The 22,495-nt window shown below is 46.5% G+C and overlaps 1 protein-coding gene across 1 annotated transcript in view; it reads left to right on the top strand.

Annotated features, from left to right (window-relative positions):
- The window catches only part of ITM2A (integral membrane protein 2A), an 80,880-nt gene that overhangs the window by 12,255 nt on the left and 46,130 nt on the right, over nt 1–22,495 (top strand). The window contains exon 4 of the mRNA XM_069212573.1: nt 9,194–9,304. Coding sequence (XP_069068674.1) covers nt 9,194–9,304 — 111 coding nt within the window. The remainder of the gene's footprint in view (nt 1–9,193; nt 9,305–22,495) is intronic.

Below are 22,495 nucleotides of genomic sequence, written 5' to 3'. Positions count from 1 at the left end.
ATACTCTGCCATAAAGGACTGCTGCTCTAAAGGAACTGCTGCCCTGCTGTGCTGACCAGCAGCCCTCTCTCATGGCTAAGAAGAGAATTGACCTGTAACTTCATCCTTGAACCCAGGACACTAGAATGACTTCAAGGGCTAGTCTGCTGGCCTCCTAGTCAGGCCCTGGATCCTTGGTGTGGCTCAAGGGATCTGAATTCAAGCTTTTGGGCTCTTAGCGACCCCCAGGGGTCTGTTCACACCAAGACCTCACCATCCGCACAAATTCATGCGAAGTTCCGTCAGCCACCTATTCTCGCTACAGCATCACCCACTAACGGGACCGCCAACGCGAAGCTACAGCAACACCCCATGCCCTCACCCCACCCCCAACGCTGGCTGTTCGCCCTATGCCAACAGCCTCCTGCAATGTTCTCACAGCTCCTCATGGCCCTCTTCAATGAGAACAGGACCCTGGCACAGACATTGAGAAGGTAAACTTCAGCGGGCCTAGCCTGTTGACTATCTAACTTGCGCTGCATTGCGGTGGACTTGAGAGTGTAACCTGCTTTAGCACGCCCAGATTGCCACAGTTGTCGCTGTGTTTTTTGGCATCATGTTACACATTTAATCTTTCAAAATGTATAACTCCGGGTCTACTGCTTGGATTTCTATAGTTTTGGTCTTGTTTTATTTATTAGATTTTGCTCTATTTTGTGTGGGATCATTTTGTGGTGTTTTCACTGTGGCGTTGTTTGAAATGTTGCACAAATACTTTACACATTGCCTGTAAGTTAGGTCTGGCTGCTCTGTGCCAGCTGTGAGGGGGTTGAGAACAGGTTCAGGGATGTAGAATTCCTATAGTCCAACGGCCAGGACATGGTGTTTGGAGGTCAAGGTCAAGTTTTCATGTTTATTTTCACTGCCAGTTTACAGTATCACAATGTGGAAGGGAATTCTCTGCCTTTATTAGGGTGGGTGCTCTAAGGAAATGCTGTAAGATCCAACTGCACTACTGAGAGGTTCCAGCATAATAAAGTGTACACGTTAGCAAAGTTTACCACAACGAGGCTAGATATAATGCTCTCTGATAAGATGCAAATATTTGCAGAAGCTTGAAAGACGGTGATGATTCTTTGTTTTCAAATGAAATTTTAACAAACAAATGTGACTAGGAAAAAAAAATTGTTTTCCTGTACAAACTCCTGTAAAAATTTTAGATACAATTTCTAGTAAAATGTGTTGATGCCATGCTAGTATTTCCAAAAATATTCAAAATGGAAAATCAGTGTAACCAGTTACAACAAAAGTATGGTAAACATGAAAATAAACAAGCATTGACAAAACCAATATGTCTAATATTGGTGATCAGCCTCCTGGTTTTGTCAATGCATGTCTTGTTTTGCCATTGTTTGTGTAAGACTTTGCTGTGGGAGCTATTGAGCCCTCACCATTATAACAAACATTGGCAAAAAGCAAACAAATCTTTTGGTCTAGAATAGCACACATTGCCACAGTAGTCCCTGGCACTTCTTTTTGTGCTAATATGTTTGTTGTGAAAGAGCAGAATGCTGTCACTCACAGTGAAGCGAGTCACCAGCTAGAGACAGAATTTCTTAAAAAAACAAAAGGTCTTGGTTAACACCAGATCTAATTAGGGACCCAATTCCTAAAGAAAGTCACTAAAGTGCACCTATGGTAAATGTCCTTACATTAATGCAGATTTACGGCTTTCATGAATTCACAAGCATTTACAGAAGTAGGCTGGAAGATCGTACTCCTAAAAAATATTTGTGAGCTGCATTTTATTATGAGCAAATATGCATGTGCAGGGGTGTGGAATTTATTAAAATATCTACTTGTCCAGGGGACAGGTTGCTTCTCAAATCTACTTGTCCTGTAAAAAGATCTACTTGTCCCTTTGGTGCCATGTAGTGTGGCGACAAATTATGGCCGCAATCACATTATGTAAGTGCTCTGATAATAGCCTCTCTGATTATGCCAGGGCTATTACCATAGTAGGGCTTGAATACTTGCAGTTTCAATCCCTACTGTAGCAATTTCCTTATTTTGCCACCTTTCTGCAGATCTGCATACTGGGGCTGGAGGAAGCAGTAAGCAATAGTTCCAGGGCTGGAATGCCTTTGAGTCTGCAAACCTACTAACCTGCATGTTTTAAAGATTTTTACCAGCTTCTCTCTAATATTTTTCCATAATAAGAAAGGTTGGACATTTACTTCTGACAATGGCAGAATTAGAACTTCTTCCAGGACGGGGAAGAAAGTGGCTAGAGGGAAAATGAACTTGCTAATGCTCAATAGATTTTCACATGAGCAAATCTACACATCGTATTTACCCATGCTAAAATACAGTTCACAAATATTTTATAGGGGTACGACATATACAATGGGTGCACTTTTGTGACTTTCTTTAAGAATTTGGGGCCACATGTAGGTAGGTTCAGATTTGCGACCTGCAAATTGCGAGTCGCAAATCCTAATGTAGGATGGTGTGCCTACACCATCTGTTATTCGCAAGGGCTTCGCATAATCATGAGGTGGGTCGCAATTTGCCAACCCCTCGCGAATGGGGGCCCTCACAGGGACTGTGGCCTGCTGGAGACAGCAGACCACCATGTCTGTGACTGCTTTTCAATAAAGCAGTTTTTTTTGTAATGCAGCCCATTTTTCTTAAAGGAAAACGAGATGCATAACAAAAACGAAAAATGAAACATTTTCGTTTAATTTTTTTAGAGCAGGCAGTGGTCCATAGGACCACTGCCTGCACTGAACAAATGTTTACAGTGACATTCACAATGGGGAAGGGGTCCCATGGGGATCCCTTCCCTTTTGCGAAAGTGTTAGCACCCATTTGAAATGGGTGCAAACTGCGATTGGTTTGCACCCGCGTTCGTGGTCACAAAACAATCCTACATTGCACTCCGAGTCGCAATTAGGAAGGGAACACCCCTTACTAATTGCGAGTCGCAAACCCGTTTTGCGATTCGGTAACCAGGTTACCGAATCGCAAAACTGGGTTTGTGCATTGCAATGTGCTTTTTGCACGTCGCAAACAGCGAAAGTCGCTGTTTGCGACATGCAAAAAGCTACCTACATGTGGGTCTTGGTCCCTAATTAGGTGTGGTGTTAACAAAGACATTTTGTTTTTATTAAACTTCTATTTCTCTCTCTCTCGGCTGGCTTTACTGTGAGTGATCGCATTCTGCTCTTCCACAAGGAGCATATTGCCACACAAAGTAGTTTTGTTCAGTGGCAGGAACTACAGTGGCAATCAGTGACGTAACGAAACTGGAGGGTACCCCTTTGCAAAGAACATGGAGGAGCCCCCTCTCCAGACTCACTCAGGGCAGGTGCTGTGCTGAAGGGGCCCCTGGAGGGCGGCTGCGGGCCTTTGTTATTCCTCTGGTGGCAACATGTGCTTTTAGAGTTCAAAAACTTTTTGGCTGGGTTTTGCCAGTGTTTGTTACAATGTTGAGGGCCTGGTAGCTCCCACAACAATAAAGTGTTACAAAAGGCATGTCAAAACAAGACACGCATTGATGAAACTAAAAGACTTATAAAAATATGTCAGATCAGTTGGATTTGTCAGTGTTTGTTTATTTTCATGCTTCCCATAATTGTGTTGAAAATGGTTACACTGATTTTCCATTAGAAATATTTTTGGGAAATACTAGCATGCATCAACACATTTTACTAAATGACACTTCATTTGCATCTAATCAGAGAGCATTCTGGGAGCATTATACTGAGCCTCATAGCCTAAACTTTTCAAACATGTGTATGCACGTTTTTGTTTTTTTTGTACTGGAACCAACGTCAGTAGTGAAGTGTGACCTTAAAACATTTATTTACAACACTCACCCTAATAATGAAGACTTTCAAATAATGAACCATAAATACAAGTTCGAACAGCATTATGTTTTGGAAACACATTACCTCAACTGCAGAGAGTTTCTCTCTCTGTAAACAGGCAGCCAAAGGGTTTGTGCTGCAGGGGGTTGGGCCTACTTGTCCCAAGGACAAAGTAAACATAAAAACTTGTTGCCCTTGACCCCAATCAAGATGTCCCGGGCGTCGGGCGATAGGAATTCCACATCCCTGATGTGTAGATTTGCTTATGCAAAAATCTGTTGAGCGTTCGCAAGTCACTTTCCCTCCAACCACTTTTCCCCAAACCCTGGAATATGTTTTACTTCTGCCTTTTTCAGGAGTACATTTTTAGCCTCTAAGTATGGGAAAAGTTTAGCGAAGAGCTGGTGAAAACCCCTAAAAAAAGCAAGTTCGTGGGTTTGCACAGACTCAAAAGGGCATTCCAACCTTGGTACTACTGTTTATCGATAATTTCAGTCCCAGTATGTAGATCTGCTGAAAGGTGGCAAAATAAGGGAATTGCTACTATTCAAACTCCACTATATTATGACTCCTGGCGTAATCAGAGAGGCTATTATTAGAGCTCTTATATAATGAGATTGCATGCTGCACTACATGGCACCAAAAGGCTGAGTTTTTTTTTTTTTTTTTTTTTTTTTTTTTACAGGACCAGCAGATTTTTAAAGCAACCTGTCCCACAGACAAGTAGATATTTTATTAAATTCCACACCCCTGCAGGTTAATTTGGGGTTTGCTTATACCGTACTCTGACGATGATTGTGGTTCCTGCTTGACCAGGGCTCACACCTCAGTCAACCAACAACTCAATTCTCAAAGATTTGATGTGCAACTGTATGTTGTAGACTGGCTTGGTGTACTGCATTTGAGGAGTAAATCTCCACTCCCATCTCAGTCCCCCAATTACAGTACTTCATTCGGATCACAGTGGACAGTTTATTGAAAACAAAAAATTGTAGCTGAGTGCCAGTCTTCCAGGCTGAGGCATCCAAGGCATTGGCGCTCTCATCTCCAACAGTGCTGATGCTTTTTCCTCCTGTCTTAATGTAGTATTAACCCTTAGTGTGCCTTGGACGAGGTGATCTCCGGTGTCTTGGACGAGATCACCTCGTCCTGCTAGGGCCCCCCCGATGGCCAGGTACGCCCCTCCCCTAGGCAGGGATGGAAGGGGAATCGCTTCCCCTTCTACCCCAAAATGGCGTCGGATGGCGTCATTGCGCTTTCGCGCGCTGACCTCATCAGAGGCATTTCTCAGACGATCACGTGGAGGGGGTCAGAGAAGCCTGGAAGGAGAGGAAAGGCCTTTCCTCTCCTTTCAGGCTTCTCTGAGCATTTCTGCTGCCTGATTGCGATGCGATCGGGCAGCAGAGATGCCACTAGACACCAGGGATTTTTTTTTTGGGGGGGGGGGTCATTTCATAAGGAGAGCGGCCCCTTGGGCAAGGGCCGCTCTCCAGGGGGGCAGTTTATTTTTTGGCTGTTTCTGCCCCCCCTGGGGGCAGAAACCCCCCCTAGACACCAGGGATTGTTTTTTTTTTTTTTTTTTTTTTTTTTTTTTCATTTGTGGGGAGCGACCACTTAGGCAAGGGTAGCTCCCCTGGGGCTCAATTTTTTCTAGGCCATTTCTGCCCCCCTTGGGGGCAGATCGGCCTATTTTTATTAGGGCAAGGTTTGCTCCTCGGGGGGTGGAATTTATTTCTAGGTCATTTCTGCCCCCCCCCCCCTTAGACAAGGGTCGCTCCTCTGGGGGCAAATTGTATTTAGGCCATTTCTGCCCCCCTTGGGGGCAGATCAGCCTATTTTTGTAAGGCTAATCTGCCCCCTTGGGGCAGAAACCTCTAGACACCATGGATTGGTGTGTGTGTATGTGTGCGTTTTGTTTGGGGGGGGGCAGCCCCTTGGGCAAGGGTCTCTCCCCATGGGGGCACACTACTGTTGGCCATAACTGGCCTATTTTGGACGGCCCATCTGTCCCCAAGGGGGGCAGAAAGCCCACCAGAGACCGGGGAAGAATTATTTTTCAAAATAAGAGGTTGGGGGTATGGCCATACCTGCACCCCCAAAAAAAGGGGGCCAAAGTTGTTCTAGGCAATTACCCCCCCCCCCCCGATCCACACCCCGGGGGGACAGAAAGTCTACAAGATGCCAGGAAATAAAAAAAATAAAAGAAAATAGTGGGGTGGTGGCTACCAACCAGTATGGGCCTGGTTATGCCCCCACCCGAACTGAAGGGGCTAACAGTCTTTCAGCTCTCCCCCGCATACTAAAACATCTTATCCCATGGCAAGCAAGAGGACATTTGATTATTTTTGTTTTTTGTTTTACATTTGGGCCATGAGAGCTTGGTAACTCTCAAAATCGTCCCACTTGGAATGGTGAGGGCTGCACTTTTTTTTTACTTTGGGACGCTGCCATGTAGAAAAATCCACAGGACCTAGACACATCTGAAAACTAAACATCTAGTTGATTCTAGGGTGGAGTGCTTCACATGCACCCTGCACTATTTCCTTACCCACAATGCCCTGCAAACCTGCAACTTTGTTGGAAAACACACATTTTTGTGATGGAACCTTCCAGAATCTGCAGTAATCCACAAAATTCCTACCACCCAGCATTGTCTCATCTATACCGATAAAATTTCGGCTTCATTTGTCAGCCTAAAAATGTTTTTTTCAAAACTGCCCTTTTGGACCCACTTTGGTTCCCCCTCAATTTTGATGTGTTTTTGGCTCTTCCCTGTCACAAACACTTGGCCCACCTACACAAGTGAGGGATCATTTTTACCGGGAGACTGAGGTGAACGTTGGGTGGTAGGAAATCTGTCCAGGTGCAGTGATCCCAATCAGAAATGTGGGAAAAATGTGATTTTTTTTTTTTTTTTTTTTTTTTCTTTTTCTTTTTTTAGCTAGATTTGCAGTTTGCTGCTGATTCTGGGTAAGAAAATATTGGGGGATCCACGCAAGTCACACCTCCCTTGACTCCCTCGGGTGTCTAGTTTTCAGAAATGTCTGGGTTTGGTAGGTTTCCCTAGATGGCTGCTGAGCCCAGGACCAAAAACACAGGTCCCCCCCCGCAAAAACACCTCTGTTTTGTTTGAGAAAATGTGATGTGTCCACTTTGTTTTTTGGGGCATTTCCTGTCGCGGGCACTAGGCCTATCCACACAAGTGAGGTACCATCTTATCGGGAGACTTGGGGGAACATAGAATAGCAAAACAAGTGTTATTGCCCCTTGTCTTTCTCTACATTTTTTTCTTCCAAATATAAGACAGTGTGTAAAAAAAGACGTCTATTTGAGAAATGCCCTGTAATTCACATGCTAGTATGGGCACCCCAGAACTCTGAGATGTGCAAATAACCCCTGCTCCTCATCACCTTATCTTGTGCCCATTTTGGAAATACAAAGGTTTTCTTGATACCTATTTTTGACTCTTTATATTTCAGCAAATGAATTGCTGTATACCCGGTATAGAATGAAAACCCACTGCAAGGTGCAGCTCATTTATTGGCTCTGGGTGCCTAGGGTTCTTGATGAACCTACAAGCCCTATATATCCCCACAACCAGAAGAGTCCAGCAGACATAATGGTATATTGCTTTAAAAAATCTTAACATTGCAGGGAAAAGTTACAGAGTAAAACATAGAGAAAAATGGCTGTTTTTTTCACCTCAATTTCAATATATTTTTTATTTCAGTTGTTACTTTCTGCAGGAAACCCTTGTAGGATCTACACAAATTACCCATTGCTGAATTCAGAATTTTGTCTACTTTTCAGAAATGTTTAAGTTTCTGGGATCAAGCATTGTTTTCACACCCATTTCTGTCACTGACTGGAAGGAGGCTGAAAGCACAAAAAAATCGTAAAAATGGGGTATGTCCCAGTAAAATGCCAAAATTGTGTTGAAAAATTGGGTTTTCTGATTCAAGTCTGCCTGTTCCTGAAAGCTGGGAAGCTGGTGATTTTAGCACCGCAAACCCTTTGTTGATGCCGTTTTCAGGGGGGAAAAAAACACAAGTCTTCTTCTGCAGCCCTTTTTTCCCTTTTTTTTTATTTTTTTATTTTTTAAATGAAATTTTCACTGTATTTTGGCTAATTTCTTGGCCTCCTTCAGGGGAACCCACAAGTCTGGGTACCTCTAGAATCCCTAGGATGTTGGAAAAAAAGGACGTAAATATGGCGTGGTTCGCTTATGTGGACAAAAAGTTATGAGGGCCTAAGCGAGAACTATTCCAAATAGACAAAAAAAAAGGCCTGGCACAGGAGGGGGGAAAAGGCCTGGCAGCGAAGGGGTTAAAGTTGTTTGGTGCTTGTTTCAAGGGGTATTTTTTGGGAGAGATGGTAGATACTGGGGGACTGGAGTTTGAATAGTGTCATTGGTATTTGTTAAATTACTTCCTAGGATCACTATCTCTAACCTTTTTAACTTGGGACAGAAGGGACAATTCAAGGGGAATGCAGTGCTACAACAATAGTGGTCCGAAAAGCTGGGGAAGAGGGGGGATTTGATTTCTTGGCTTAAAAGATGATGGACAAAGTGCCACAAACCCATCAAGATCCAGAAAGAACTGGTTCTTCATTTTCTTATGCTAGATGGTTTATCGCTTCAATTTCCTAAAGCTTTTGTAAATGTTTCTAATTCCCTCCTGACAACTTCGATAAAATATAGCTAGTTTGCAGATTTAGACTAAGTTCCAAAATTACAGTGCGGTTTCTCTAAAGGCAAGCCTTGCAACATTTAGATTACGAATCCTAAGAGTGTAAATTCATTGTATCCTGGCTCATAGAGAACGTGGGACAAAGATCATACTAGCCCCATGTACTGAGTATGAAAGGACCTGAATGCTAAAGCACCAGCATTTAAATTAGATCCTGTGATGCAGAACACCAGTGAATTTTAGACAAAACCGTGTCTAAGAAGGTTTGTGTAAAGCTGTTGTTAATTTTAATGTTAGCTTCACCATTTCTTTTCGTCTTCTCTAAGAATGATTCTTGTTGGTAAGCTGTTAATATTTCAGTTCCTTGCAGTCCTATTTTAGTGGAGTTAAAGCTTTCTGACTAGTTAAATGGTATGAGGCAGTGGAAGTGTGAAAACTGCAAGGTTTTTAAACCATTAGCAGTTCAAATGCTGTTGAAAAATATAAGTGATTTCCTAATTTGGGAATGGGTTGGTGTTATTTTGAGGTACATAAAGACGTGATAAGATACAGAAAATAATAAAGTGAACTGGTTAATCACAGAATTGCTATATCTCGCCTGTTGTCCAGTTTGTGAATGTCACTATTCATTTACTTTTCTTCTTGCACTAGCTCCTGACTGCATACTTTGATCTGCAATTGCGCAAGTGTTATGTGATTGCACTGAACACTTCCATTGTCATGCCACCAAGAAATCTTGTGGACCTGTTTATCAAACTTGCGGTAGGTACAGAAACATTTATTCACTTAAAATGCCAATTGCATGTTTATACAATGCATATTTTTGATTACTGCTTCTCTATCACAAACAGTAAACTTTAAAAGTCTTTCTTCATTCCCAAAAAAAAAAGAGCAGCGTCCCGCCTGTGCACAGTTGAGATGCATTGTCATAGGATCTTGTGACAGTCGCTGCAAATGGGAAGCTTCCTCTGTGGCTACTATCTCCAGCTAAGGCCCGAAGGCGATCTGTAAAATTTCTTACCAGTTGGCTAGCCAAATAATTCCATTTGGACACTTGACTCACCAGGAGCAACAAAGTTAAACTCCAAGGGTTTGGAAATTCTGATCTAACGTGAGAAAGTAAATAAGAGAGGAACCCCAGGGCCTGATTTAGAGTTTGGTGGAGAAGTTACTCTGTCACGATGGTGACAGATATTCTGTCTGCTGAAATATAAATCCCATGGGATTTATAATGGGATTTATATTTTGGTGAACAAGAGATCCCTCACCATTGTGACGAAGTAACCCCTCCACCAAACTCTAAATCATGCCCTCTCCTGTTGGTGCTACCCATGACATCTAAGAGGCATACTCCTTGAAGGCAAATTAAAAAGACAATTAAGATTAGAACACACACAGCTTTTTGAAGCTGCAACCCTAAATGTATTTATTGCTTGGTCATTCCACAATCTAGGCTGACCTTCAGTGTTCTTTGGCTGTGCTTTAATTGTTTTTTTTATTTTTAACTGAGATAGTGTTGGTTATTTTGTAACTTTTATAATTGCACCACTTAAAAATTGTAGTGTGTTAAATTGAAATGAATTATGTGCAGACTTTGAGAAAAGCAAAATATAAAAAAATTTTAAGCAGACAAACTAAAAGTAGCACTCAGCACTCTTTTTAAAATAAGCACATTTCCGAAAATGACACTAAATAATTTTAAACATGGCGGTTAATCCTTTACCTCAGCCAAACAACCATATGCCCAAGCCCATAACCATTTACCCTAAACCTTAACTGTATAACATAACCCCTGCACCCATAAACCTAATACAATTCCTGGCCAACGTCTTAAAATCATTAATGGGCAACTCACTGAACAACTTAACGACTGCCCATCCCTCTACACCATTCAGTCTGGTTGCAGACCCAACCTGAGCACGGACACTGCCGTCATCCCTGCCACGAATTACATTGGCGTGCCTCTGGACAGAAGAGACATGGTGGCCCTCATCCTCCAGGACCTCTCTGCCGCATTTGACAGTCTCTCACCCTATCTGCATACAACACTGTAGGAAGCTGGCTCTCTATGTAGTGCACTAAAATGGAGTACACTATGCAGAGTCCAGTGGATCCCCAATTGGTATTGCAGTGTGTAAGGAAATGCCTCCTTGGCATGGTTGCCCCCTGACTTTTTGCCTTTGCTGATGCTATGTTTACAATTGAAAGTGTGCTGAGGCCTGCTAACCAAGCCCCAGCACCAGTGTTCTTTCCCTAACCTGTACTTTTGTATCCACAATTGGCAGACCCTGGCATCCAGATAAGTCCCTTGTAACTGGTACTTCTAGTACCAAGGGCCCTGATGCCAAGGAAGGTCTCTAAGGGCTGCAGCATGTCTTATGCCACCCTGGAGACCTCTCACTCAGCACAGACACACTGCTTGCCAGCTTGTGTGTGCTAGTGAAGACAAAACGAGTAAGTCGACATGGCACTCCCCTCAGGGTGCCATGCCAGCCTCTCACTGCCTATGCAGTATAGGTAAGCCACCCCTCTAGCAGGCCTTACAGCCCTAAGGCAGGGTGCACTATACCATAGGTGAGGGTACCAGTGCATGAGCATGGTACCCCTACAGTGTCTAAACAAAACCTTAGACATTGTAAGTGCAGGGTAGCCATAAGAGTATATGGTCTGGGAGTCTGTCAAACACGAACTCCACAGCACCATAATGGCTACACTGAAAACTGGGAAGTTTGGTATCAAACTTCTCAGCACAATAAATGCACACTGATGCCAGTGTGCATTTTATTGTAAAATACACCACAGAGGGCACCTTAGAGGTGCCCCCTGAAACTTAACCGACTGTCTGTGTAGGCTGACTAGTTCCAGCAGCCTGCCACACCAGAGACATGTTGCTGGCCCCATGGGGAGAGTGCCTTTGTCACTCTGAGGCCAGTAACAAAGCCTGCACTGGGTGGAGATGCTAACACCTCCCCCAGGCAGGAACTGTGACACCTGGCGGTGAGCCTCAAAGGCTCCCCCCTTTGTCACAGCCCAGCAGGGCACTCCAGCTTAGTGGAGTTGCCCGCCCCCTCCGGCCACGGCCCCCACTTTTGGCGGCAAGGCTGGAGGGAACAAAGAAAGCAACAAGGAGGAGTCACTGGCCAGTCAGGACAGCCCCTAAGGTGTCCTGAGCTGAAGTGACTCTAACTTTTAGAAATCCTCCATCTTGCAGATGGAGGATTCCCCCAATAGGGTTAGGATTGTGACCCCCTCCCCTTGGGAGGAGGCACAAAGAGGGTGTACCCACCCTCAGGGCTAGTAGCCATTGGCTACTAACCCCCCAGACCTAAACACGCCCTTAAATTTAGTATTTAAGGGCTACCCTGAACCCTAGAAAATTAGATTCCTGCAACTACAAGAAGAAGGACTGCCCAGCTGAAAACCCCTGCAGCGGAAGACCAGAAGACGACAACTGCCTTGGCTCCAGAAACTCACCGGCCTGTCTCCTGCCTTCCAAAGATCCTGCTCCAGCGACGCCTTCCAAAGGGACCAGCGACCCCGACATCCTCTGAGGACTGCCCCTGCTTCGAAAAGACAAGAAACTCCCGAGGACAGCGGACCTGCTCCAAGAAAAGCTGCAACTTTGTTTCCAGCAACTTTAAAGAACCCTGCAAGCTCCCCGCAAGAAGCGTGAGACTTGCAACACTGCACCCGGCGACCCCGACTCGGCTGGTGGAGAACCGACACCTCAGGAGGGACCCCAGGACTACTCTGATACTGTGAGTACCAAAACCTGTCCCCCCTGAGCCCCCACCGCGCCGCCTGCAGAGGGAATCCCGAGGCTTCCCCTGACCGCGACTCTTTGAATCCAAAGTCCCGACACCTGGGAGAGACCCTGCACCCGCAGCCCCCAGGACCTGAAGGACCGGACTTTCATTGGAGGAGTGACCCCCAGGAGTCCCTCTCCCTTGCCCAAGTGGAGGTTTCCCCGAGGAACCCCCCCCTTGCCTGCCTGCAGCGCTGAAGAGATCCCTAGATCTCCCATTGACTTCCATTACAAACCCGACGCTTGTTTCGACACTGCACCCGGCCGCCCCCGCGCTGCTGAGGGTGAAATTTCTGTGTGGACTTGTGTCCCCCCCGGTGCCCTACAAAACCCCCCTGGTCTGCCCTCCGAAGACGCGGGTACTTACCTGCAAGCAGACCGGAACCGGGGCACCCCCTTCTCTCCATTCTAGCCTATGTGTTTTGGGCACCACTTGGAACTCTGCACCTGACCGGCCCTGAGCTGCTGGTGTGGTGACTTTAGGGTTGCTCTGAACCCCCAACGGTGGGCTACCTTGGACCAAGAACTGAACCCTGTAAGTGTCCTACTTACCTGGTAAAACTAACAAAAACTTACCTCCCCCAGGAACTGTGAAAATTGCACTAAGTGTCCACTTTTAAAACAGCTATTTGTCAATAACTTGAAAAGTATACATGCAATTTTGATGATTTGAAGTTCCTAAAGTACTTACCTGCAATACCTTTCGAATGAGCTATTACATGTAGAATTTGAACCTGTGGTTCTTAAAATAAACTAAGAAAAGATATTTTTCTATATAAAAACCTATTGGCTGGATTTGTCTCTGAGTGTGTGTACCTCATTTATTGTCTATGTGTATGTACAACAAATGCTTAACACTACTCCTTGGATAAGCCTACTGCTCGACCACACTACCACAAAATAGAGCATTAGTATTATCTATTTTTACCACTATTTTACCTCTAAGGGGAACCCTTGGACTCTGTGCATGCTATTCCTTACTTTGAAATAGCACATACAGAGCCAACTTCCTACATTGGTGGATCAGCGGTGGGGTACAAGACTTTGCATTTGCTGGACTACTCAGCCAATACCTGATCACACGACAAATTCCAAAATTGTCATTAGAAATTGATTTTTGCAATTTGAAAAGTTTTCTAAATTCTTAAAAGTCCTGCTAGGGCCTTGTGTGTTAAGTCCCTGTTTAGCATTGTCTTTTAGAGTTTAAAAGTTTGTTAAAAGTTTGAATTAGATTCTAGAACCAGTTGTAGATTCTTAAAAAGTATTCCAACTTTTAGAAGCAAAATGTCTAGCACAGATGTGACTGTGGTGGAACTCGACACCACACCTTACCTCCATCTTAAGATGAGGGAGCTAAGGTCACTCTGTAAAATAAAGAAAATAACAATGGGCCCCAAACCTACCAAAATACAGCTCCAGGAGCTTTTGGCAGAGTTTGAAAAGGCCAACCCCTCTGAGGGTGGCAACTCAGAGGAAGAGGATAGTGACTTGGAGGACAATTCCCCCCTACCAGTCCTATCTAGGGAGAACAGGGTCCCTCAAACCCTGACTCCTAAAATAATAGTCAGAGATGCTGGTTCCCTCACAGGAGAGACCAACACCTCTGAAATCACTGAGGATAGCCCCAGTGAAGAGGACATCCAGTTAGCCAGGATGGCCAAAAGATTGGCTTTGGAAAGACAGATCCTAGCCATAGAGAGGGAAAGACAAGAGATGGGCCTAGGACCCATCAATAGTGGCAGCAACATAAATAGGGTCAGAGATTCTCCTGACATGTTGAAAATCCCTAAAGGGATTGTAACTAAATATGAAGATGGTGATGACATCACCAAATGGTTCACAGCTTTTGAGAGGGCTTGTGTAACCAGAAAAGTGAACAGATCTCACTGGGGTGCTCTCCTTTGGGAAATGTTCACAGGAAAGTGTAGGGATAGACTCCTCACACTCTCTGGACAAGATGCAGAATCTTATGACCTCATGAAGGGTACCCTGATTGAGGGCTTTGGATTCTCCACTGAGGAGTACAGGATTAGGTTCAGGGGGGCTCAAAAATCCTCGAGCCAGACCTGGGTTGACTTTGTAGACTACTCAGTGAAAACACTAGATGGTTGGATTCAAGGCAGTGGTGTAAGTAATTATGATGGGCTGTACAATTTATTTGTGAAAGAACACCTGTTAAGTAATTGTTTCAATGATAAACTGCATCAGCATCTGGTAGACCTAGGACCAATTTCTCCCCAAGAATTGGGAAAGAAGGCGGACCATTGGGTCAAGACAAGGGTGTCCAAGACTTCAACAGGGGGTGACCAAAAGAAAGGGGTCACAAAGACTCCCCAGGGGAAGGGTGATGAGACAACCAAAACTAAAAATAGTAAAGAGTCTTCTACAGGCCCCCAAAAACCTGCACAGGAGGGTGGGCCCAGAGCCTCTTCACAAAACAATGGGTACAAGGGTAAAAACTTTGATCCCAAAAAGGCCTGGTGTCATAGCTGTAAACAGCATGGACACCAAACTGGAGACAAGGCCTGTCCCAAGAAAGGTTCCACTCCAAACTCCCATCCAGGTAACACTGGTATGGCTAGTCTCCAAGTGGGATCAACAGTGTGCCCCGAGCAAATCAGGGCCCACACTGAAGCTACTCTAGTTTCTGAGGGTGGGGTGGATTTAGCCACACTAGCTGTCTGGCCGCCTAACATGCAAAAATACAGACAGCAACTCTTAATTAATGGGACTAGAATAGAGGGCCTGAGGGATACAGGTGCCAGTGTCACCATGGTGACAGAGAAACTGGTTTCCCCTGGCCAATACCTGACTGGAAAAACTTACACAGTCACCAACGCTGACAATCAGAGAAAAGTACATCCCATGGCAATGGTTACTTTAGAATGGGGAGGGGTCAATGGCCTGAAACAGGTGGTGGTCTCCTCAAATATCCCAGTGGACTGTCTGCTTGGAAATGACCTGGAGTCCTCAGCATGGGCTGAGGTAGAACTAAAAACCCATGCAGCAATGCTGGGTATCCCTGAACTGGTGTGTGTGAAAACAAGAGCACAGTGCAAGGCACAGGGTGAAAAAGTAGAGCTGGAGTCTGGAAAAATGGCCCAGCCTACCAAGAGAACAGGAAAGTCAGTTGGGAAACCAACTGCAACACAGCTAAAGAAAGGGAACCTCTCTTCTCAGGAAGAAGTTCTGCCCTCTGAGGGAACTGAGCCTTTGGAGCTTGAACCTTATCAGGTTGAGCTCTTGGGCCCAGGGGGACCCTCAAGGGAGGAGCTGTGTAAGGGACAAGAAACCTGTCCCTCTCTTGAAGGCCTTAGGCAGCAAGCTGCTGAAGAGTCCAAGGGCAAGAAAACTGGAACCCATAGGGTCTATTGGGAAGATGGACTCCTGTACACTGAGGCCAGAGACCCCAAACCTGGTGCCACTAGGAGAGTGGTAGTGCCTCAGCTGTTCAGAGAGTTCATCCTAACATTGGCCCATGACATTCCCCTTGCTGGACATTTGGGACAAACCAAGACGTGGGAGAGGTTAGTCAACCACTTCTACTGGCCCAATATGTCCACCATGGTTAAGGAGTTTTGCCTCTCCTGCCCCACCTGTCAAGCCAGTGGTAAGACAGGTGGACATCCAAAGGCCCCCCTCATTCCACTTCCAGTGGTGGGGGTTCCCTTTGAAAGAGTGGGTGTGGACATAGTTGGTCCACTAGAACCTCCCACAGCCTCAGGAAATATGTATATCCTGGTAGTAGTGGATCATGCTACCAGGTATCCTGAAGCTATTCCCCTTAGGTCGACTACTGCCCCTGCAGTAGCCAAGGCCCTCATTGGTATCTTTACCAGAGTGGGTTTCCCTAAGGAGGTGGTGTCTGACAGAGGTACCAACTTCATGTCAGCATACCTAAAGCACATGTGGAATGAGTGTGGAGTGACTTATAAATTCACTACCCCATACCATCCACAAACTAATGGCTTGGTTGAGAGATTCAACAAGACATTAAAAGGCATGATCATGGGGCTCCCAGAAAAACTCAAAAGGAGATGGGATGTCCTCTTGCCATGTCTGCTTTTCGCTTACAGAGAGGTGCCACAGAAGGGAGTAGGATTCTCACCCTTTGAACTTCTGTTTGGTCATCCTGTAAGGGGACCACTTGCCCTTGTTAAAGAAGGCTGGGAGAGACCTCTCCATGAGCCTAAACAGGACATAGTGGACTATGTACTTGGCCTTCGCTCTAGAATGGCAGAGTACATGGAAAAGGCAACCAAAAACCTTGAGGCCAGCCAACAGCTCCAGAAGTTTTGGTATGACCAAAAGGCTGCACTGGTTGAGTTCCAACCAGGGCAGAAAGTCTGGGTTCTGGAGCCTGTGGCTCCCAGGGCACTCCAGGACAAATGGAGTGGCCCTTACCCAGTACTAGAAAGGAAGAGTCAGGTCACCTACCTGGTGGACCTGGGCACAAGCAGGAGCCCCAAGAGGGTGATCCATGTGAACCGCCTTAAGCTCTTCCATGACAGGGCTGATGTGAATCTGTTGATGGTAACAGATGAGGATCAGGAGGCAGAGAGTGAACCTCTCCCTGATCTTCTGTCATCAGACCCAAAAGATGGCACAGTAGATGGAGTGATCTACTCAGACACCCTCTCTGGCCAACAGCAAGCTGATTGTAGGAGAGTCCTACAACAGTTTCCTGAACTCTTCTCCTTAACCCCTGGTCAGACACACCTGTGTACCCATGATGTGGACACAGGAGACAGCATGCCTGTCAAGAACAAAATCTTTAGACAGTCTGACCATGTTAAGGAAAGCATCAAGGTGGAAGTCCACAAGATGCTGGAATTGGGAGTGATTGAGCGCTCTGACAGCCCCTGGGCTAGCCCAGTGGTCTTGGTCCCCAAACCTCACACCAAAGATGGAAAGAAAGAGATGAGGTTTTGTGTGGACTACAGAGGGCTCAATTCTGTCACCAAGACAGATGCTCATCCAATTCCAAGAGCTGATGAGCTCATAGACAAATTAGGTGCTGCCAAATTCCTAAGTACCTTTGACTTGACAGCAGGGTACTGGCAAATAAAAATGGCACCTGGAGCAAAAGAGAAAACAGCATTCTCCACACCTGATGGGCATTATCAGTTTACTGTTATGCCCTTTGGTTTAAAGAATGCCCCTGCCACCTTCCAAAGGTTGGTGAATCAAGTCCTTGCTGGCTTGGAGTCCTTTAGCACAGCTTATCTTGATGATATTGCTGTCTTTAGCTCCACCTGGCAGGATCACCTGGTCCACCTGAGGAAGGTTTTGAAGGCTCTGCAATCTGCAGGCCTCTCTATCAAGGCATCCAAATGCCAGATAGGGCAGGGAACTGTGGTTTACTTGGGCCACCTTGTAGGTGGAGGCCAAGTTCAGCCACTCCAACCCAAGATCCAGACTATTCTGGACTGGGTAGCTCCAAAAACCCAGACTCAAGTCAGGGCATTCCTTGGCTTGACTGGGTATTACAGGAGGTTTGTGAAGGGATATGGATCCATTGTGACAGCCCTCACTGAACTCACCTCCAAGAAAATGCCCAAGAAAGTAAACTGGACTGTGGAATGCCAACAGGCCTTTGACACCCTGAAACAGGCAATGTGCTCAGCACCAGTTCTCAAAGCTCCAGATTATTCTAAGCAGTTCATTGTGCAGACTGATGCCTCTGAACATGGGATAGGGGCAGTTTTGTCCCAAACAAATGATGATGGCCTTGACCAGCCTGTTGCTTTCATTAGCAGGAGGTTACTCCCCAGGGAGCAGCGTTGGAGTGCCATTGAGAGGGAGGCCTTTGCTGTGGTTTGGTCCCTGAAGAAGCTGAGACCATACCTCTTTGGGACTCACTTCCTAGTTCAAACTGACCACAGACCTCTCAAATGGCTGATGCAAATGAAAGGTGAAAATCCTAAACTGTTGAGGTGGTCCATCTCCCTACAGGGAATGGACTTTATAGTGGAACACAGACCTGGGACTGCCCATGCCAATGCAGATGGCCTTTCCAGGTTCTTCCACTTAGAAAATGAAGACTCTCTTGGGAAAGGTTAGTCTCATCCTCTTTCGTTTGGGGGGGGGTTGTGTAAGGAAATGCCTCCTTGGCATGGTTGCCCCCTGACTTTTTGCCTTTGCTGATGCTATGTTTACAATTGAAAGTGTGCTGAGGCCTGCTAACCAAGCCCCAGCACCAGTGTTCTTTCCCTAACCTGTACTTTTGTATCCACAATTGGCAGACCCTGGCATCCAGATAAGTCCCTTGTAACTGGTACTTCTAGTACCAAGGGCCCTGATGCCAAGGAAGGTCTCTAAGGGCTGCAGCATGTCTTATGCCACCCTGGAGACCTCTCACTCAGCACAGACACACTGCTTGCCAGCTTGTGTGTGCTAGTGAAGACAAAACGAGTAAGTCGACATGGCACTCCCCTCAGGGTGCCATGCCAGCCTCTCACTGCCTATGCAGTATAGGTAAGCCACCCCTCTAGCAGGCCTTACAGCCCTAAGGCAGGGTGCACTATACCATAGGTGAGGGTACCAGTGCATGAGCATGGTACCCCTACAGTGTCTAAACAAAACCTTAGACATTGTAAGTGCAGGGTAGCCATAAGAGTATATGGTCTGGGAGTCTGTCAAACACGAACTCCACAGCACCATAATGGCTACACTGAAAACTGGGAAGTTTGGTATCAAACTTCTCAGCACAATAAATGCACACTGATGCCAGTGTGCATTTTATTGTAAAATACACCACAGAGGGCACCTTAGAGGTGCCCCCTGAAACTTAACCGACTGTCTGTGTAGGCTGACTAGTTCCAGCAGCCTGCCACACCAGAGACATGTTGCTGGCCCCATGGGGAGAGTGCCTTTGTCACTCTGAGGCCAGTAACAAAGCCTGCACTGGGTGGAGATGCTAACACCTCCCCCAGGCAGGAACTGTGACACCTGGCGGTGAGCCTCAAAGGCTCCCCCCTTTGTCACAGCCCAGCAGGGCACTCCAGCTTAGTGGAGTTGCCCGCCCCCTCCGGCCACGGCCCCCACTTTTGGCGGCAAGGCTGGAGGGAACAAAGAAAGCAACAAGGAGGAGTCACTGGCCAGTCAGGACAGCCCCTAAGGTGTCCTGAGCTGAAGTGACTCTAACTTTTAGAAATCCTCCATCTTGCAGATGGAGGATTCCCCCAATAGGGTTAGGATTGTGACCCCCTCCCCTTGGGAGGAGGCACAAAGAGGGTGTACCCACCCTCAGGGCTAGTAGCCATTGGCTACTAACCCCCCAGACCTAAACACGCCCTTAAATTTAGTATTTAAGGGCTACCCTGAACCCTAGAAAATTAGATTCCTGCAACTACAAGAAGAAGGACTGCCCAGCTGAAAACCCCTGCAGCGGAAGACCAGAAGACGACAACTGCCTTGGCTCCAGAAACTCACCGGCCTGTCTCCTGCCTTCCAAAGATCCTGCTCCAGCGACGCCTTCCAAAGGGACCAGCGACCCCGACATCCTCTGAGGACTGCCCCTGCTTCGAAAAGACAAGAAACTCCCGAGGACAGCGGACCTGCTCCAAGAAAAGCTGCAACTTTGTTTCCAGCAACTTTAAAGAACCCTGCAAGCTCCCCGCAAGAAGCGTGAGACTTGCAACACTGCACCCGGCGACCCCGACTCGGCTGGTGGAGAACCGACACCTCAGGAGGGACCCCAGGACTACTCTGATACTGTGAGTACCAAAACCTGTCCCCCCTGAGCCCCCACCGCGCCGCCTGCAGAGGGAATCCCGAGGCTTCCCCTGACCGCGACTCTTTGAATCCAAAGTCCCGACACCTGGGAGAGACCCTGCACCCGCAGCCCCCAGGACCTGAAGGACCGGACTTTCATTGGAGGAGTGACCCCCAGGAGTCCCTCTCCCTTGCCCAAGTGGAGGTTTCCCCGAGGAACCCCCCCCTTGCCTGCCTGCAGCGCTGAAGAGATCCCTAGATCTCCCATTGACTTCCATTACAAACCCGACGCTTGTTTCGACACTGCACCCGGCCGCCCCCGCGCTGCTGAGGGTGAAATTTCTGTGTGGACTTGTGTCCCCCCCGGTGCCCTACAAAACCCCCCTGGTCTGCCCTCCGAAGACGCGGGTACTTACCTGCAAGCAGACCGGAACCGGGGCACCCCCTTCTCTCCATTCTAGCCTATGTGTTTTGGGCACCACTTGGAACTCTGCACCTGACCGGCCCTGAGCTGCTGGTGTGGTGACTTTAGGGTTGCTCTGAACCCCCAACGGTGGGCTACCTTGGACCAAGAACTGAACCCTGTAAGTGTCCTACTTACCTGGTAAAACTAACAAAAACTTACCTCCCCCAGGAACTGTGAAAATTGCACTAAGTGTCCACTTTTAAAACAGCTATTTGTCAATAACTTGAAAAGTATACATGCAATTTTGATGATTTGAAGTTCCTAAAGTACTTACCTGCAATACCTTTCGAATGAGCTATTACATGTAGAATTTGAACCTGTGGTTCTTAAAATAAACTAAGAAAAGATATTTTTCTATATAAAAACCTATTGGCTGGATTTGTCTCTGAGTGTGTGTACCTCATTTATTGTCTATGTGTATGTACAACAAATGCTTAACACTACTCCTTGGATAAGCCTACTGCTCGACCACACTACCACAAAATAGAGCATTAGTATTATCTATTTTTACCACTATTTTACCTCTAAGGGGAACCCTTGGACTCTGTGCATGCTATTCCTTACTTTGAAATAGCACATACAGAGCCAACTTCCTACACAGAGGCAAAAGTAGATAAGACTAATGCTCTATTTGTGATAGTATGCGCGAGCAGTTAGGCTTATCAGAGGGTAGTGCTAAGCATTTCTTGGACTCACAGAGGCAATAAATGAGACAAACACTCAAAAAATAAATCCAAGACCAATTTAGAAAAATAACAAATCCTTTTATGTATATTTCAAAGCCCAATCATTTTGTAATCGGGTAAGTAGACTTTTAGAGTTCAATATTTAGTAGTTTCTAAAATCAACAATACTGCAGTTTTCAGAGTTCTCTCTGTTATCTTATGAAGGATAAACAATATTAAACAGTGTTAACGACTTACAAAGCCAATCTCCGTGAGTTAAGGCAGTATTGGGCACTGATCAGAGCTACACCAATAGGTCACACCGGGTGTCACTGGGGCAGCCAGGTGCAGAGGTGCAAGAAGCATCTGGTGCCCAATGGTTTCCTATGGGAGTACGGTCTGTGTGAAGACAGGCTGCAGGCTCTGGTTAGGAAGCCATTCGGGGACAACAAGCAGGTAGGTCAAATATTTGAGATGTCCAGGAAGGTAGGTGCACCGTTGGTCCTTGTCTCAAGGGCCCAGAGGCGATGGATGCAGGGGTGTCTTTTGGCGTTTGGTTTTACTATCCGGTACTACTCCTGGTCAGAGGGTCCTGCATGTTGAGGCTGCAGGTGTCTTTGGGGTGTCCTGCAGGTGGTCAACCAAGGTGGACTCAAGCTCCGGGGATCCAGGGGATGTTATTGGCACCAGTGGCCCTCAGTTGGCGTTGGGCGACAGGTGCAGTGGTTGCTATAGTTGTCTGGGGTTTCTCTCACCACCAGGCTGTGGGAGAGTGGGCCTGCATGCAGGGGCTGCAAGAAACTTGGAGTAGTCCAGGAGGTGTGACACTTGAGTGGACTCTGTGGCTCAGCACAGCTTGGGAGCGCTGATGGCACAGCTGGTGGGCTTCTCACTAGGTCGAGGTTGTCCGTTGCTGTGGTCACTTTAGGTGTCGTGTCTCCAGTCTGCAGTCCATGTTGGATACTTTGTTGCTGAGCAAGTCCGCTGTTCACAGGAATCCTAGTCTTTTTAGAAGGCAGGCAGGCTTCCTGGGTTTCTTGCAGCTGCAGGGCAAGTATTTTTGTGCAGAGTCTGTAGAGGTCAGCAGGCAGACCAGAAGGGTTGGTACCAGGTCTTCTGCTTCTTCCTCTTCTGTTGGGGCGACTCTTCTTTGTCCTTCTTCGCAGGTAGTCAGGATCTGAGTTATAGGGTTCAGGGGTGCTACCTAACTAATCAATTTAGCGGGATTACAGGGAGTGCCAGGGCGTACCCAGTGGGCTGACCACCTTTAAGGTGACTACACCCTTCTTACCACCACATCT

The sequence above is a fragment of the Pleurodeles waltl genome, chromosome 2_1 (genome assembly GCF_031143425.1).
Source record: "Pleurodeles waltl isolate 20211129_DDA chromosome 2_1, aPleWal1.hap1.20221129, whole genome shotgun sequence".
Lineage (NCBI taxonomy): Eukaryota > Metazoa > Chordata > Amphibia > Caudata > Salamandridae > Pleurodeles > Pleurodeles waltl.
Note: the sequence above shows the minus strand (reverse complement) of the source record. Positions and strands in the feature narration are given on the sequence as shown.